Source organism: Salmo salar, chromosome 13 (assembly GCF_965601325.2).
Source record: "Salmo salar chromosome 13, fSalSal1, whole genome shotgun sequence".
NCBI classification, from domain to species: Eukaryota; Metazoa; Chordata; class Actinopteri; order Salmoniformes; family Salmonidae; genus Salmo; species Salmo salar.
The window spans coordinates 34,519,122-34,538,207 of NC_138303.1; the positions used below are offsets into that span (position 1 = coordinate 34,519,122).

The 19,086-nt window shown below is 42.7% G+C and overlaps 1 protein-coding gene across 2 annotated transcripts in view; it reads left to right on the plus strand.

Annotated features, from left to right (window-relative positions):
- Positions 1 to 19,086, plus strand: part of LOC106566902 (beta-catenin-like protein 1) — a 36,943-nt gene that overhangs the window by 2,690 nt on the left and 15,167 nt on the right. For both annotated transcript variants that reach the window (XM_014135473.3, XM_014135474.3), the window contains exons 3-11: positions 1,986 to 2,092; positions 5,616 to 5,755; positions 5,952 to 6,049; positions 6,950 to 7,043; positions 7,726 to 7,817; positions 8,013 to 8,085; positions 8,543 to 8,601; positions 10,238 to 10,386; positions 13,021 to 13,202. In XM_014135473.3, coding sequence (XP_013990948.1) covers positions 1,986 to 2,092; positions 5,616 to 5,755; positions 5,952 to 6,049; positions 6,950 to 7,043; positions 7,726 to 7,817; positions 8,013 to 8,085; positions 8,543 to 8,601; positions 10,238 to 10,386; positions 13,021 to 13,202 — 994 coding nt within the window. The remainder of the gene's footprint in view (positions 1 to 1,985; positions 2,093 to 5,615; positions 5,756 to 5,951; positions 6,050 to 6,949; positions 7,044 to 7,725; positions 7,818 to 8,012; positions 8,086 to 8,542; positions 8,602 to 10,237; positions 10,387 to 13,020; positions 13,203 to 19,086) is intronic.

Sequence of the window (19,086 nt, forward strand, 5' to 3'; positions counted from 1 at the left end):
TTTGACAATTTTTAGGGCCTTCCTCTGACACCGCCTGGTGTAGAGGTCCTGGATGGCAGGAAGCTTGGCCCCAGTGATGTACTGGGCCGTACACACTACCCTCTGTAGTGCCTTGCGGTCGGAGGCCGAGTAGTTGCCATACCAGGCAGTGATGCAACCAGTCAGAATGCTCTCGATGGTGCAGCTATAGAACCTTCTGAGGATCCATGCCAAATCTTTTCAGTCTCCTGAGGGGGAATAGGTTTTGTCGTACCCTCTTCATGACTGTCTTGGTGTCTTTGGACCATGTTAGTTTGTTGGTGATGTGGACACCAAGGAACTTGAAGCTCTCAACTTGCGCGACTGCAGACCTGTCGATGAGAATGGGGGCGTGCTCGGTCTTCCTTTTCCTGTAGTCCACAATCATCTCCTTTGTCTTGATCACGTTGAGGGAGAGGTTGTTATCCTGGCACCACACGGCCAGGTCTCTGACCACCTCCCTATAGGCTGTCTCGTCGTTGTCGGTGATCAGGCCTACCACTGTTGTGTCATCGGCAAACTTAATGATGGTGTTGAAGTCGTGCCTGGCCGTGCCATCACGAGTGAACAGGGAGTACTGGACGGGACTAAGCACGCACCCCTGAAGGGCCCCTGTGTTGAGGATCAGCGTGGCGGGTGTGTTGTTACCTACCCTTACCACCTGGGGCGGCCCGTCAAGAAGTCCAGGATCTAGTTGCAGAGAGAGGTGTTTAGTCCCAGGGTCCTTAGCTTATTGATGAGCTTTGAGGGCACTATGGTGTTGACTGCTGAGCTGTAGTCAATGAATGGCGCTCACATAGGGCATTTGCAAATTGGAGTGGGTTTAGTGTTTCTGGGATAATGGTGTTGTGAGCCATGACCAGCCTTTCAAAGCACTCCATGGCTACAGATGTGAGTGCTACGGGTTGGTAGTTGTTTAGGCAGGATACCTTAGTGTTCTTGGGCACAGGGACTATGGTAGTCTGCTTAAAACATGTTTGGTTTTACAGACTCGGGCAGGGAGAGGTTGAAAATGTCAGTGAAGACACTTGCTAGTTGGTCAGCGCATGCTTGCAGTACACGTCCTGGAAATCCGTCTGGCCTTGTGAATGTTGAGCCTGTTTAAAGGTCTCACTCACATCGGCTTCGGAGAGCGTGATCACAGTCTTCCGGAACAGCTGGTGCTCTCATGCATGTTTCAGTGTAATTTGCCTCGAAGTGAGCGTAGAAGTTGTTTAGCCCGTCTGGTATGCTCGTGTCACTGGGCAGCTCTTGCCTGTGCGTCCCTTTGTAGTCTGTAATAGCTTGCAAGCCCAGCCACATTTGATCTTGGTCCTGTATTGATGCTTGCCTGTTTGATGGTTCGTTGGAGGGCATAGTGGGATTTCTTATAAGCTTCCGGGTTAGAGTCCCGCACCTTGAAAGCAGCAGCTCTAGCTTTTAGCTCAGTGTAGATGTTGCCTGTAATCCATGGCTTCTGGTTGGGTATGTACGTACAGTCACTGTGGGGACGACGTCATCGATGCACTTATTGATGAAGCCAATGACTGATGTGTACTCCTCAATGCCATCGGAAAAATCCCGGAACATGTTCCAGTCTGTGCTAGCAAAACGGTCCTGTAGCTTAGCATCTGCTTCATCTGACCACTTTTATTGATCAAGTCACTGGTGCTTCCTGCTTTCATTTTTGCTTGAAAGCAGGAATCGGGAGGATAGAATTATGGTCAGATTTGCCAAATGGAGGGCGAGGGAGAGCTTTGTACGCGTCTCTGTATGATGAGTAAAGGTGGTCTAGAGTTTTTTTTCCCCCTCTGGTTGCACATTTAACATGCTGGTAGAAATGAGGTAAAACGGATTTAAGTTTCCCTGCATTAAAGTCCCCTGCCACTAGGAGTGCCGCCTCTGGATGAGTTTTCATGTTTGCTTATGGGGGAATACTTTTTTGTTGTCTTGGTTACACTTTTCACAAAAGGGCACTCTGTTTTCAGGGTGAACCAGTGGATGAGAGTTCGGTGAAGAAAATGATCCTGACCTTTGAAAAAAGGTCTTACAAAAACCAAGAGCTGAGGATAAAGTTCCCGGACACCCCGGGGAGGTGAGTTAATGAGGGACATTTATACGTAAGGCTGTGACGGCCATGGAACTTAGGATGACTTTATATTTGAGATTCTTCAAAGTAGTCACCCGTTGCCTTGATGACAGCTTTGCACACTCTTGGCATTCTCTCAACCAGCTTCATGAGGTAGTCACCTGGAATGCATTTCAATTAACAGGTGTGCCTTGTTAAAAGTAGATTTGATTTTCTTTCCTTAATGTGTTTGAGCCAATCAGTAGTGTTGTGACAAGGTAGGAAGAAGAGAGCCCTATTTGGTCAAATAACAAGTCCATATTATGGCAAGAACAGCTCAAATAAGCAAAGAGAAATGACTTTAAGAGATGAAGTTCATTTAATCCAGAAAATTTCAAGAACTTTGAAAGTTTCTTCATGGGCAGTTGCAAAAACCATCAAGGGCTATGATGAAACTGGCTCTCATGAGGACCGCCACAGGAAAGGAAGACCCAGAGTTACCTCTACTGCAGATGACAAGTTCTTCAGAGTTAACTGCACCTCAGATTGCAACCCAAATAAATGCTTCACAGAGTTCAAGTAACTGACACATCTCAACATCAACTGTTCAGAGGAGACTGCGTGAATCAGGCCTTCATGGTCGAATTGCTGCAAAGAAACCACTACTAAAGGACTCCAATAAGAAGAGACTTGCTTGGGCTATGAAACACGAGCAATGGAGATTAGACAGGTGGAAATCTGTCCTTTCGTCTGATGACTCCAAATTCTTTGAGATGCAGAGTAGGTGAACGGATGATCTCTGCATGTGTGGTTCCCACCGTGAATCATGGAGGATGTGTGGGGGTGCTTTGCTGTTGACCCTGTCTGTGATTTATTTACAATTCAAGGCACACTTAACCAGCATTCTGCAGCGATACGCCATCCCATCTGGTTTGGGCTTAGTGGGACTATCATTTGTTTTTCAACAGGACAATGACCCAACACACCTCCAGGCTGTGTAAGGGCTATTTGACCAAGAAGGGGAGTGATGGAGTGCTGCACCAGATGACCTGGCCTCCACAATCACCCGACCTCAACCCAATTGGGATTACTACATGATTCCATGTGTTATTTCATAGTTTTGATGTCTTCACTATTATTCTACAATGTAGAAAATAATATGAATAAAGAAAAACCCTGGAATGTGTCCTAACGTTTGACTGGTTGTGTGTGCGCACACACAGTCGGAGTCATTTAAAACTCGTTTTTCAACCACTATACACATTTCTTGTTAACAAACTATAGTTTTGGCAAGTTGTTTAGGACATCTATTTGTGCATCACAAGTTGTTTTTCCAACAATTGTTTAGACAGATTATTTCACTTATAATTGACTGTATCACAATTCCAGTGGGTCAGAAGTTTAGATACACTAAGTTGACTGTGCCTTTAAACTGCTTGGAAAATTCCAGAAAAGGATGTCCTGGCTTTAGAAGCTTCTGATAGGCTAATTGACATCATTTGAGTCAATTGGAGGTGTACCTGTCGATGTATTTCAAGGCCTACCTTCAAACTCGGTGCCTCTTGCTTGACATCATGGGAAAATCTAAAGAAATCTGCCGACTGCCGAAATTGTAGACCTCCACAAGTCTGGTTCATTTTTGGGAGCAATTTCCAAACACTTGAAGGTACCACATTCATCTGTACAAACAATAGTACGCAAGTATAAACACCATGGGACCACGCAGCTGTCATACCGCTCAGGAAGGAGATGCGTTCTGTCTCCTAGAGATGAATGTACTTTGGTGCGAAAAGTGCAAATCAATCCCAGAACAACAGCAAAGGACCTTGTGAAGATGCTAAAAAAAATGCTAAAAATAAATTGTAGACATCCACAAGTCTCGTTCTTCCTTGGGAGCAATTTCTAATTGCCTGAAGGTACCACGTTCAACTGTACAAACAATAGTACATGGGACCCTACCAAGAATGTGAAAAGTCAGAATAATAGTGGAGTGATTTATTTCAGCTTTAATTTCTTTCGTCACATTCCCAGTGGGTCACAAGTTTACATGCTACCAAATACTAATTGAGTTTATTGCCTTTTAAATTGTTTAACTTGGGTCGAACATTTCGCATAGCCTTCCACAAGCTTCCCACAATAAATTGACTGAGTTTTGGCCCGTTCCTCCTGACTGAGTTGGTGTAACTGAGTCAGGTTTGTAGGCCTCCTTGCTCGCACACGCTTTTTCAGTTCTGCCCACAAATTTTCTATAGGTTTGAGGTCAGGGCTTTGTGATGGCCACTCCAATACCTTGACTTTGTTGTCCTTAAGCCATTTTGCCACAACTTTGGAAGTATGCTTGGGGTCATTGTCCATTTGGAAGACCCATTTGCGACCAAACTTTAACTTCCTTGACTGATGTCTTGAGATGTTGCTTCAATATATCCACATAATTTTCCTACCTCATGATGCCATCTATTTAGTGAAGTGCACCAGTCCCTCCAGCAGCAAAGCACATTCCACAAGATGATGCTAACATGATGCCGCCACAACCGTGCTTCACGGTTGGGATGGTGTTCTTCAGCTTCCAAGCCTCCCCCTTTTTCCTCCAAATATAACTATGGTCATTATGGCCAAACAGTTCTATTTTTGTTTCATCAGACCAGAGGACATTTCTCCAAAAAGTACGATCTTTGTCCATGTGCAATTGCAAACCGTGGTCTGGCTTTTTATGGTGGTTTTGGAGCAGTGGCTTCTTCCTTGCTGAGCGATATTAGAATCCTCTTGTCTTAACCTTTGGGTGTGTTTGTAAATTTGCTTTGGCTATCTACTCCGATTTCAGAGCACTCTCTTGTGTGACAGAGTGCAGAATAACTGCTGAATTTACGAACGCACAACACCAATTGAATTTGACAGGTATCAGTAAACGTCAGACAAAAAAACTTAAATAAATTGTTGCTAGCAGCACAGTTACAATCCCCAACGCTCTAGATAACAGGACAACAGTCCAACCAGCTCTACTAGGGCGAGTAAAATAGTCAGTGAGGTGTACTCTCATTTGTGTCTGGCAGTAGCTAGCCATCTTTAGCCAGTTAACTTGGGTGCTTGACTGCCGTTAGGTCAGAATGCTTGCATACTTTCCCCCCTAGGCCAGAGCGTCCAGTGTGCGCTCTGAACAATCCAAGAGCGTAATACACTGAATTTACACACAGATAATCTGACAACGCTCTGAATATACGAACCCCCAGAGTGCACTGTGAGCGCACTCACACTCCAGAGTGAATTTACAAACGCACCCTTAGTCATCTTCAACCCAGACTGCAGGGAGGGGGGGTGTTGCCTAGGCACCGAAGACTCTTTTGTTAAAACAGTTATGATGGTTATTTTCATGACGGTCTTCATCCATAACCGTCGGTTTCACGTTTATACGGTAATCGTGCCAGCCCTAGTTATACATGAAGTATTCATGCTTTTGTCTTAAAAAGGTCCCGTCTTTAATTACATGACATTGCATTCAACAAGTCTGGACTTATTTTCCATTTCTGACATACTTTATTATGCCTCTGCTCAGGTTCATGGAAACAGAGCTGGATCTGAACGACATCATCCAGGAGATGCATGTCATCGCCACCATGCCTGATCTCTACCACCTCTTGGTGGAGCTCAATGCTGTCCATTCCCTGCTGGGCTTACTCAGCCACGATAACACAGATATCCTTTCCTTCAGAGATGGCTTACTGGGCATCATTCACTGTTAAATTCAGTTAATTTACCTGCACTTGTTAAACCATTGACAAATGCTATTCTATGCATTTTACCTTGAATAAGGCTACTAATTATTCAAAACTAAACCTTGAAAAAATCCAACATATTAATACCCACTGTAAAAATCCTTAGCCTCTCCTACATATCGCCATTGCAGTGGTTGATTTGTTACAAGAGCTGACGGACATCGACACACTTCATGAAAGTGAGGAGGGCGCGGAAGTACTCATAGACTCTTTGGTGAGTCCATTTTGTTTGTATACAATCAAGTCATGGCTAGCTGCCATTTTGTGTTATTTCTCATCCCCCCTACAACCATATTGATGGTGATAAACTCAATAGATAAAAAGCAGATTCAATCCCAGCTAATGTCCATTGCCTTAGTGAAAATGGTCTGTCTTAAGGCGTCCGCATGCTTCCCATCCAAAACAGCTTGTGCATATATTATAACAACATTTTGGGACGTTTGTGTTAGTTCTGGTCTTTGGCAAGGGTTTTTTCGGCTGTTCGTTCCAAAGAAAAATCTTGAGGCGAGCCAAAGTTCGGAGCTGAAGTCTACGCCCCTTCGTCAGTCAGTGGTAGGGATCCTTCAATAAAGTGTTTGTCATTCAACGATGGATGACTCGTTTTCATGCATATTTTTTCACTCGAAATACTGCACCGAACATCTTAATGTAAAATTGCGCGACTAAGATCTCTGCAAAAACTGCAAAATTAATGACAGATTTCTTGAGTTGTCTTAGATTAATTCGGACTATTTTAAGGAAGTGTATACTGGCTACGGCCTCTCAAGATGGACAAACATTACTTTTGCCTGGTCTTTCAAGCTAAGGTCTTTTATGGGCGTATGCGAGCACACTCGTTCGTTTCCAAACGAAGCATGCGGAAGCCTTAGCCATCCCTTTGCACTCACTTTGACAGCAGCAAGGTTATTGGCGGTTTTCTGGAAAAGGTTGAGTACCCCATCATAATGTCGGCTGACATTTAGAAAGACCACGGAGGCAAAGGTCAAATCACTCTGGTCTTATGTGACTTATAAGTTAGCAATGGAAATTAGGCATGAGCCTTTATTGTTGTCACTCACCACACAGTATTCCATAATGCTGTGATGAAACAGCCTGTCTTCTTCTCTAACTGTAGCTGGAGGGACAGGTTGTGGCCCTTCTGGTGCAGAACATGGAGAGGCTGGATGAGCAGGTGAAGGAGGAGGCAGATGGAGTCTACAACACGTTAGGTAAGTCCCACTGCAGAATGATTGGACAAAATATGGGGATTATTTGAATGTTTGTAAATGCTGGTGTGGAGCAGTTGTAGCCCATAGTCTGAAAATCTGTTTGTCATATCATGTCCTAACGGTTTGTGAATCAGTGGGATGCCCTCCACTCTATTCACATAGAAGAAACATGTTCCAAACATGTAAGTCGCTCTGGATAAGAGCGTCTGCTAAATGACTTAAATGTAAATGTAATGTTCCGATTATTTAATCATTACATTTGGGCTCAGTGCTCCTAGTGTTTTGATGGCTTCTTATCAAGGCAGCTCTCCAGGCTTGATTAAGCCTTTTGTCTGCTTCATGGTTGGGGTTCAGAGGCTCATGTCCTCCAGGATGGTGTCTGCTGTCTGCTCAGCTGGAATTAGTGATAAAGGCTTCCCTCTTCTCCAGCAGGCCTCTATCGCTCCCTCTCCTTGTCCTTCTGTCGTCTCTCTGCCCCCCTCCCCCCATCTTTACTTCTCTCTCTCTCCTCCTCTGGGGTTTTGCCGACCTTCTCCTGGCTGATTGAGATATAAGGTGTCTCAGACGGCTTTATAATGCAAATATTAGCACAGGAATCTGAGACCTCTATACTTCTCAGCCAGGTGCTGTCATAATCTGAAAGTCTCATTCACCTCTCTTCTCTCCCATCACTCTCCATCAGCCATCATTGAGAACATGGCAGAGTTCAGGCCTGGCCTGTGCACAGAAGCAGCTCAGCAAGGACTCATGCAGTGGTTGCTAAAGAGAATAAAGGTGAGGATATGACTGAAAATGACACAATCCATGGTTTATTGATGCTTTATGTAGAGGTTTTTGCAGGCTGGTTCGATATGTCTCATTGAAAATGTCTGTTCTAGACCTGTACCTACAGTACAGTATATAGGCTTTCAATTGCTCATGCTGTCACTGATTTTGGCATTCATCACCCCCACCCTTTCTCTCTTTCAGGCAAAGATTCCATTCGATGCTAACAAGCTGTACTGCAGTGAAATCTTGGCTATCTTGCTTCAAAACAATGACAGTAAATTTACAGCCCTTTCTCCTCTACTTGCTGTACAAAGTGATGAAAACTGCTCTAGTCAAATGTGTTATTGTCGAATAAACATAGACGCAGAGGTGGTTGGCATGTTTACTCTGTCTGTGGACCAAAATAGTAGAGTAACATGACCGGTTAAAGTACACTTTTGTTAGTTTCTGAGTGGCTAGGTTCAGAAGGCCTTGTAGTGCTGCTGGATGACAGTCAGGCACTCTGTCCAGAACAATAATTCACTGGGCCACATTGATATTCTGTCCTATCTAATTTTCTTCTCGGTCTCCCCCTCTGAGTGAGTTTAGCTGCCTGGGTTGGTTGTGCTGCCTCGATCGATTCACCTTCTCCCACCGTCCCGCTCTAACTATGTTTGTCAATGTTTATGTCCACAATATTTTACGTTTCTCTTTCTCTCACGCTCTCTCTACACCTACCAACCTACCTCCAGGCACCAGGGAGCTCTTGGGGGAGCTGGATGGGATTGACGTTTTACTGCAGCAGCTCTCTGTAAGACTCCTAGGGATTTTACCAACCTGTCTGTTCACATTTTCTACTGCTCCTCCTGCTCCTTCTCTCTCTCTGATTCATCATCGTTTCTCTCTCGCACACACACCTTACATCACACTGTTTAAGTTTCAGCAGCTCATAAAAATGGTGTGTTCGTTACAGTAGTGATCTATCCATACCCACTTCATCCTCACATGAACACAACCTCAGTTATATTAGCCTTATGTGCTGGATTCTTTTGGCAAAGTATTATAATATTTGAGATATTCAAGGTCTCCAGTATAATGCTGTCTAATGCAAATGAATACGATTTTGAAGTGTAACTTGATGCTAGACAGATTTTCTGCTTTGCTTCGTAATTCTCTCCACTTTGTTGGCGATGCCGGTTGAAAGGTTTCAGTGTGTCCTTAGTTCCGAGGGCACTGCACCCAAAATGCATTTGGTTGAATACTGTTCTGTCTTTGTGAGGTTTATCATACACAGCCAAAAATGAATTACAGTTACACTGATTAAAGTCTGCCAATGAGCCAAACCAGTACATCATTTATTGCATTTATACTGAATTTACCAGCATCACAGTTCAAAGTAATTTCTGGCCATGTCAATTCCCTGGTGATAGACAAGGTTGGGGAGTAATGGATTACATGTAATCCATTACCGGCATAGATATTGTAATAAAATTACAGATATTTTTGAAAACTAGATGATTACTTTCAAATTCAACTTGTTCAACTTTCTGTTTGCTCAATGACATTCAAATCAGAGTTCCTCCCTTATAAACTCCTCCGTGGTATTGTGCTCCATACAGTCAAAGACAAGTTAAAGTTAAGAAGACCACGAGTGGGGCTTTTGTTGCTCAATCAAATTTGTGCTGATTCCAAAAAAATATTCTATAAGCCTAATGGACATATGCTCAAACTCACACACTTTTGATTGACAGCTGCAAATTATCATGATATCAAAGTGTCTCCAACAAAAGCGTAAACAATAGGCCTATAGCAAATGCAGCATATGTCATTAATTTCTCACATGCAAAAGGGACTTTTCGGTAGTGCTCAAAAGCATGCCATTCCATGAGAGCAGCATTTATTTTTCAACTCAAAACAATGAGCCCAATCCTGCATGACAACAAAATCATAAACAACAGCATAGGCTAATAAATCCTTCGTTTTTGGCTTATGCTCATATTTCCAAGTCCTGTTTTTGAAGATCAAGGGATATTATATTAGTTGGAATGACTAGAAATCTGACAGACTTTGGTTTGTAATGTAAAGAGAGAGCATAATCGTATTATTACTATTATTGTCTGTTGTAGAAAGCAATGGATTAGTACCTAACCAACCTATAAAGTAAAATGCAACATCCATTTATGGCCAGCTGTGTAAACCCCTAACATCTATTTATCCTACAATAGATGTTTTTCAATTGGTAATTAAAAATTTTGTCTTCTCCTAATGCCTCTTAAGGGGAAGTCATCTAAAATTAACTAAGTAATCAGATTACATTACTCAGTTTGGGTAATCAAAGTGTTACGTTACTGATAAGTGTTGGACAGGTAACTAATAACTAACGGATTACATTTAGAAAGTAACCTACCCAACCCTGGTGATGAACTGTGGGTGTCATTCTACTTCAGGTGTTCAAGCGCCACAACCCAGCCACGGCAGAGGAGCAGGAGATGATGGAGAACCTGTTTGATGCCCTGTGCTCCTGTCTGATGCTGGCTGCCAATCGGGACCGCTTTCTCAGGGGAGAGGGTCTGCAGCTCATGAACCTCATGCTTAGGTAAAGACCTTGATGTTGAACGCCTCCACACACAGCTCCGTTTTGAATATTTCAGTAATTGAATGTCCTAAGCTGTTGGTTGAAACAAACCATCTAAGTACCTCCTCAAAGGAGGTGCTTGTCTCTAGGCCTTTTTTTAAACCCTCCTTTCAATTCACACTGGTCACTGGTGATCTGATATCCAAGTAGGGATTTACAGTGCATTCAGAAAGAATTCAGACCTCTTCACTTTTTCCACAATTTGTTACGTTACAGCCTTATTCTAAAACGGATTAAATAAATGTTTTTCCTCAATCTACACACAATACCCCATAATGACAAAGTGAAAACAGGTTTTTAGAAATTATTGCTAATGTATTAAAAATAAATGACTATCACATTTACACAAGTATTCAGACCCTTAACTTTGTTGAAAGTAAAGCCATGAGTCTTCTTGGGTATGACACTACAAGCTTGGCACACCTTTATTTGGGGAGTTTCTCCCATCCTTCTCTGCAGATCCTCTCAAGCTCTGTCAGGTTGGATAGGGAGCGTCACTGCTCAGCTATTTTCAGGTCTCTCCAGAGATGTTCGACTGGGTTCAAGTCCGGGCTCTGGCTGGGCCACTCAATGACATTCAGAGACTTGTCCCAAAGCTACTCCTGCATTGTCTTGGCTGTGTGCTTAGGGTCGTTGTCCTGTTAGACTAGGGCGAAGGTTCACCTTCCATGGTCCTGAGCACTCTGGAGCAGGTTTTCATCAAGGATCACTCTGTACTTTGCTCTGTTCATCTTTCCCTCGATCCTGACTAGTCTCCCAGTCCCTGCCTCTGAAAAACATCACCACAGCATGATGCTGCCACCACCATGCTTCACTGTAGGGATGGTGCCAGGTTTACTCCTGATGTGACACTTGGAATTCAGGCCAAAGAGTTCAAACTTGATCTGTGCCTCGACACAATCCTGTCTCGGAGCTCCACAGACAATTCTTTCAACCTCATGGCATGGTTTTTGCTCTGACGTGGACTGTCATCTGTGGGACCTTATATAGACAGGTGTGTGCCTTTCCAAATAATGTTCAATCAATTGACTCAATCAAGTTGTAGAAACATCTCAAGGATGATTAATGGAAACAGGATGTACCTGAGCTCAATTTCCAGTCTCATAGCAAAGGGTCTGAATACTTCTGTAAATATGGTATTTATGTTTATTTTGAAAACATTTGCAACAATTTCTAAACTAGTTTTCGCTTTGTCATAATTGGGTATTGTGTGTAGATTGAGGAAAAATGTGTATTTAATCCATTTTAGAGTAAGGCTGTAACGTAACAAAATGTGGGATAAGTGAAAGGGTCTGAATACTTTCCGAATGCACTGTATGTACATTGACAGGGTTGAGTGTCTTTTTACACAAAGCACGTCTCTGACTCTGCTCAGCTGCCAGTCCAGTCAATCAGTCGACACGGCGCTGAAGCACCACGACATTGACCTTAAAGAGCAATAAATAGACGTTACACGCATTTATGAAACCCTCCATGCCCAAGCTCTTATCATCATGCCAACGCCTGGCAGACAGACAGATTTAGACAAAAATCGACATCTATACTGAACAAAAGTATAAGCGGAACATGGATTTATGGATTTCACATGACTGGGAGTACAGATGTGCATCTGTTGGTCACAGATACCTTAATAAACATGTGCCTCATGATTTTGTCACAGCATTCAAATTGCAACATTAACATCAGCAAACTGCTTGCACATGTTCTACAGTTGTGAGGCCGGTTGGATGTACTGGAGGCGGCTTATGGTAGAGAAATGAACATTCAATTCTCTGTCAACAGCTCTGGTGGACATTCTTGCAGTCAGGATGCCAATTGCATGCTCCTTCAAAACTTGACATCTGTGGCATTGTGTGACAGAACTGTACATTTTACAGTGGCGTTTTATGTCCCCAGCACAGGGTGCACCTGTGTAATGATCATGCTGTTTAATAATAGTCTTGATATGCCACACCTGTCAGGTGGATGGATTATCTTGGCAAAGGAGAAATGGTCACTAACGGGGATGTAAAAAAAAAGAGAAGCTTTTTGTGCATATGGAACATTTCTGTGATCATTTATTTCAGTTCATGAAACATGGGACCAACACTTTACATGTTGCATTCATATTTTTGTTCAGTATAATTATTGCAATGCAAAACTCACTTTTATATCATCCGCAGGAGAAAGCTTTCAGAATGGGTTATCTAGGGAGGAACGTGTAACTCTCTCTTTTCACTTCCCTTGAGATTCACAGAATCATAAGTTCTGCACCTCTGCTTCAATACTTTTCTCTATTTTTGTAGAGGTTATGCTTTATCAAGGGGTTTGCAATATGAGCTTAGGAACACGGTTGAAGGCATCTTTATAATTGCCTCTGCATTCTTAAAACGGTTTAACTTTGTCAAAAAAATGTACTACCTCATAAGCTGCAGAAACTCCTCATAACACAACGTTATCTTTAAAGGACTGCCAATAGATTTAGATAGGGGAGAGGGACTCCATGTTGCTAGGTCACTAAGTCTGTGTGCCTGGCAAAAGACCATCATGAACATGCTGTGAGCTAGCTGTTGTGCCCTTCTGAAATGTTTTTTTTTTTTTTTGTACACTTCCCAGGGAAAAGAAAATGTCTCGGACCAGCGCTCTGAAGGTCTTAGACCACGGCATGATTGGCCCAGAGGGTTCTGATAACTGCCACAAGTTTGTGGACATCCTGGGCCTGAGGACCATTTTCCCCCTGTTCATGAAGACCCCTAAAAAGATGAAGAAAGCTGGGAGAGTAGACAAAGAACATGAAGGTTTACTAATTTCTATATACACTCCAAATTTCCATTGGAAACAATAAATGATTGTTTGTCTGAAGTTACATTACAGTAGATATTTCCTCAGCAAAATCTGCAAAAGCTTACAACTGTCCCACTGAGTACCCAAAACACAATTTACCATGGCAGGAGATCGAATCAGGTTTGTTTCATGGCTTTTTAGTCTGTCGATTTGTTATCAATATAGCTTTGGTTCATTTGTTTGATTTTATTCTCAGAAACCACACTTGCGTTGTGAAATAAGATGCTTATCAGTGCTTATCAGCCACTCTCCCCCTTTTGATGAGTTGGTCAACCAACAGGAAAACATCTCTCTCTCTAATTATATTTCATATGTCCTGACAGCCCACCCAAGGTGAACAAATTGGCTTCCTTTGTCTGTCCCCTTCATCTGGGGACAGAATGAATTAACCTGAGACCTGCAGAATAGCCCGAGATAACAGGGCCTGCTAAAGCTTATCCCCCTGGTGCTCCCACTGATGAACCTCCCACTAGTCACAGCCAAGCCAGCCAGCCATGAAGTATGGTTACACTGCTGTGTCCCGCTTTTAATGTTTAGAGTAATTGTATGCTGAGGCAGGAGGACATCTAGGCTATAGAACAGTGGACTACCGCTAGTAACGTACCCTTGGACTATAATAACCCTTTTCACATGCCTAGGCGTGTCCCTAATGCATAGCGTAATTTATGGACTAAGATGTGTCCTTACATCATTTGTGTTTTATTTATTATTTTGAGTGACAACCAATTATAAAGTAGTGTAAGCACTATTTAGCACTTGCAACATTTTGAAAGTCGCCGCTTTTTCATAATTTAGCAGTGACATTTTAGAATGCTTATTAAATTGCTATTGTTTTGAGGGCATATGATTTCCACATGACCATAGGATGTGTCATATAGCATGTGACAGTAATTAGACCGAGAGTGGCTCCTCCTTTGCTGTAATTGAAAAACGGATGGGAAAATTGGTTCTCAAGAATAACACAATGCATTCATAGATTAATTAATTATCAGCGGCTACAAATGAGAGTAAGTAATTAAGAGGCAAAGCACTCTCCAAAGCGCTTTCTCTCTATCATATACAGAGAGATTGATCCCCATGAAATCGCCTCTGAAATTATACTGAGGCTCAATGGCTAAGAATTGTCAGACAACATTTGCATACATAAGATAATCAAGAGAAGATGTTATAAGAAAATATTGCAGATAGCCAATAGCCTACCTTTTTAGATGTGTATTCATTTCCATGTCCTAATGTTGTGCATAGATTGAATGAGATTCTAGATGTACAGACGGTGGCAGACTATATTTAGCAAGCTAATGATGCACACAGTGTGGTAGAACAGAAGTAAACAGCTCATTTACATCCAGCAGCACAATAGTTTTGACCGCAGCCCTTTATAGTCTGTTTTTGTTTTCCTTGGATGTTGAGCTAATGCCTTGGAGTGTTTCTTTAATGTCTCTATTATTCCCGTTTTCATGTCATACTGAAATGACATTAGAAGAATAGGTGTAGTAGATGTGTTTTTAGGAGATCACTTTGTTTTAGGTGATAGGTCTAGTTAACAATTATTGTGATCAGTGCACAATATCACACTGGTTTTAATCTACCAGTAGTCTCAATCCTGATTTGAAACTTGGTCAATCCATTTTATTGTTGCTGATACCCAGCAGTGATAGGAGCCATAGTGAAGGCATCACATGGATGTCGACAATCAAAATAACTTATGACGTACAGCCCAACCATGTCAGTGATTTCTTCCCCTGGACTATTCTAGTCAGGTATAGTGGGATCCTCAGACAGTATAGATGAGAGCCTGTACTTTGCAGAGGTGCCTGTGGTCTACTCTTAAGGGTTGATTGCTTTTCTCAGGGCACGGCTGGTTCTGGTTCAATCTCTCCCCAGCGGCGAGCTGTCAGGACCTGTCACCCTTAACCTCTACTGCTCCTCTGAGCTCAATTGCAGCGTGGCCCTCTTTTGCTATTTGCATGTTAACTTAAAGCTGAGATCTGCACTAGGTGAAAAATCGCCGCTGGCCGCCCCAGGCGCATTTGTTATTGTTTAACATTTTTTATTAAACGACAGAGGAGCTCCAGCATTAAGGTAACACAAATAAAATGTAGTACATACTCTGCTGTTAAATCGCGAGTGCAATGATGTCCGACACCCTTGTTGTAATATCATAAACGGACGTGGCAATATCACCGCTACAGATTCTAACTGTAATGGCTGATCCAGGTTGACGTGTAGCAGCTTTTCTTTGTAGATTATATTTTCAATAGGTGTTGATCATGGTAATAATAATCATGGTAACGTGGACCATTTCTTTGTCAAATTACGTCACCTTGTTCTGGTTCTCTTGGACTGGAACAGAAAGTCTCTGGTACGTGGAGCTTCTCACCCATGAATCTGATCACCACGCTATACTGAGACTGTTCACAGCCGACGCTACGCTAGCTCTCCCAGAGATTGGTATTATTTCCTCATTAATGTTTTTCACTTGTCCCCCACTCTGCTGCAGGGGCTGTGATATGGAAAGCATTGTGTTCTCTCCTGCTGCTGATTTATGGAAGTTGGGGCACTATGGATTGGCATGGGGGTAGAGGGAGTGGGGTGGCGGTGTAGCATGTCTTTTTTTAAGTTGATGATGAGTTCAACGTGCATTTCCTCTCATCATTCACCAAGGAGGAGAGGCAGTTAGAGCTGGTCAAGCACACTGCTGCATTGAGCAACTCTCTTGACACGAAACACAAACCGGCTGCGCGCATGATCGTGTATAAATGTATTTTGTCCCCCCACACCAAACGCGATCACGACACACAGGTTAAAATATCAACACAAACTTTGAACCAATTACATACTTTGGGAACAGGTCAAAAAACATTAAACATTCATGGCAATTTAGCTAGTTAGCTTACACTTGCCAGCTAATTTGTCCTATTTAGCTAGCTTGCTGTGTGGTCAGCCTATGACAAACCAGCAGCAGTAGCAATCATGCTGCACCTCTATCAATTGGGAGACCTGAGACCAACATTGCAGTCTATAGTATGCTATGTGTTGTTGTGATATGCCTTTTGATAAGGCTAATAGATGTTGTATTCAAACGGGAGGATCTGCATCATTTTTCTAGGTCACGTCTAATGAACAGTTGGCCTTAATGTGGCCTACCTTTATTGAGCGAATGGGGTTAAACCGTTGTTATTATGTGTAATTCTGGAACACAGCGTGCCTGTATTTGATATACCATTGTGTTTTAGTTTAGTTGCATGAGTCCATTAACTAGAGCTTGGCGATTAACTGACATTTGGGGTGCGTGCTCAGTCCCCTCCTGTACTTCCTGTTCACCCACGACTGCATGGCCAGGCACGACTCCAACACCATCATTTAAGTTTGCAGACGACACAACAGTGGTAGGCCTGATCACCGACAACGACAAGAGCCTATAGGGAGGAGGTCAGAGACCTGACCAGATGGTGCCAGAATGAAAACCTATCCCTCAATGTAACCAAGACTAAGGAGATGATTGTGGACTACAGGAAAAAGAGGACCGAGCACGCCCCCATTCTCATTGACAGGGCTGTAGTGGAGCAGGTTGAGAGCTTCAAGTTCCTTGGTGTCCACATCAACAAAGTAGAATTGTCCAAACACACCAAGACAGTCGTGAAGAGGGCACGACAAAGCCTATTCCCCCTCAGGAAACTAAAAAGATTTGGCATGGGTCCTGAGATCCTCAAAAGGTTCTACAGCTGCAACATCTAGAGCATCCTGACTGGTTGCATCACTGCCTGGTACGGCAATTGCTCGGCCTCTGACCGCAAGGCACTGCAGAGGGTAGTGCGTACGGCCCAGTATATCACTGGGGCTAAGCTGCCTGCCATCCAGGACCTCTACACCAGGCGGTGTCAGAGGAAGGCCCTAAAAATGGTCAAACACCCCAGCCACCCCAGTCATAGACTGTTCTCTCTGCTACCGCATGGCAAGCGGTACCGGAGTGCCAAGTCTAGGACAAAAAGACTTCTCAACCGTTTTTTCCCCCAAGCTATAAGACTCCTGAACAAGTAATCAAATGGCTACCCGGACTATTTGCATTGTGTGCCCCCAGACAACCCCTCTTTTACGCTGATGCTACGCTCTGTTTATCATATGCATAGTCACTTTAGCTATACATTCATGTACATACTACCTCAATTGGGCCGACCAACCAGTGCTCCCGCACATTGGCTAACCGGACTATCTGCATTGTCCCACCACCCGCCAACCCCTCTTTTACGCTACTGCTACTCTCTGTAGCAGTAGCGTAAATGTATATATATATGTGTATATATGTATGTATGTGTGTATATATATATATATATGTGTATATATATATATATATATATATATATATATATATATATATATATATATATATATATATATATATATATATATATATATATATATATATATATATATATACACGTGTACATACTACCTCAATCAGCCTGACTAACCGGTGTCTGTATGTAGCCTCTGTATATAGCCTGTCTTTTTACTGTTGTTTTATTTCTTTACTTACCTATTGTTCACCTAATACCTTTTTTGCGCTATTGGTTAAAGCCTGTAAGTAAGCGTTTCACTGTAAGGTGTACCTGTTTTATTCGGCGCACGTGACAAATTAACTTTGATTTGATTTTGTTTTTTGGGGGTAGTTACATCTCTTACACTGAGATGCAGTGCCTTAGACAACTGCGCCACTCGGGAGGCCAATAATAAATACAAATATCCCCATCAATATCTGTCAGTCTAACATGGGCAGATGCGGTGGATTGAGATCTCTGTCGTCCTTCAACATCTATGGTGGAAAGTGGCCAAGCTACAGCGGTGTTTGTCAACCATGAGACATCCTGAAATCGTTCTTCTCATGAAAATGTCTGTTCCAACCCAACAGTTTGGACTACAAACTAATATGACCACTCTGGAAAGATGAGACTCTCACGAATACGATGGTGTTCTCCGTTGACGCGTCTGATGTGCCAACTTCTGTAGCGTCCAAACCATCATGGGACTCATCTGAAGTTAACTGGTAGCGGTAAAAAAAAAAAAAAGTTTTGTGTCCACCCCACAAGTTCTTCACTGAAATTACATTGGTCTGCCGGATGTTTTATAGAATCGTGATACGGAGAGAGTTGGATAAATCATTAACAATACAGTTAATCAACCATACTGTATTTAAAAAATTAAGCACGTTCACCCATTCCTTTTATTTCGACTCCAGTTATGTTATCTTACGGACCATATTTATAATTTTTTCAAATAATGAAGACCCTCTTTGAAAGCATTTAGACGAACAACCCCTCAAGTTGCACCAACCACGTGGAACCATCCAAGTGTGGGTACAGAAAGTGGCCTGACGGGTGGCAAGGTTTTGCTTTGTGCAATTTACTGTAACCTTTCAAAATCAAACAGTTTACAATAGGATTACATGCCGTAAGTAGGCCTAAAACCTGCAATAGGCTATTTATCAGCAGAAATTCATAATATAAGTTACATACATTTAATGGAGCTGTTATTACTGCTAGGTGTTCAAGCTGAAGCCTTCTATCACTTGGGGTGTAATAATCAGGCTTTGGAATGTCACACTGCGACCATGGTCCTGTGGCTAATGGCTTTTCTCATTGAGGGGCTCTGTAGTGTGCCATAGTGAAGACACTCATTCACAGACCTCATCCTCCTATCCTGATAACAGAGAGGAGTAGGTCTGGCCTAGGGTAAAGGCCAGGGCTGCATCTGAAATGGAAACCTATACCTTATATAGTGCACTACTTATGACCAGGGCCCATGGCTTTTGTTAAAAGTATTGAACTATGTAAGGAATAG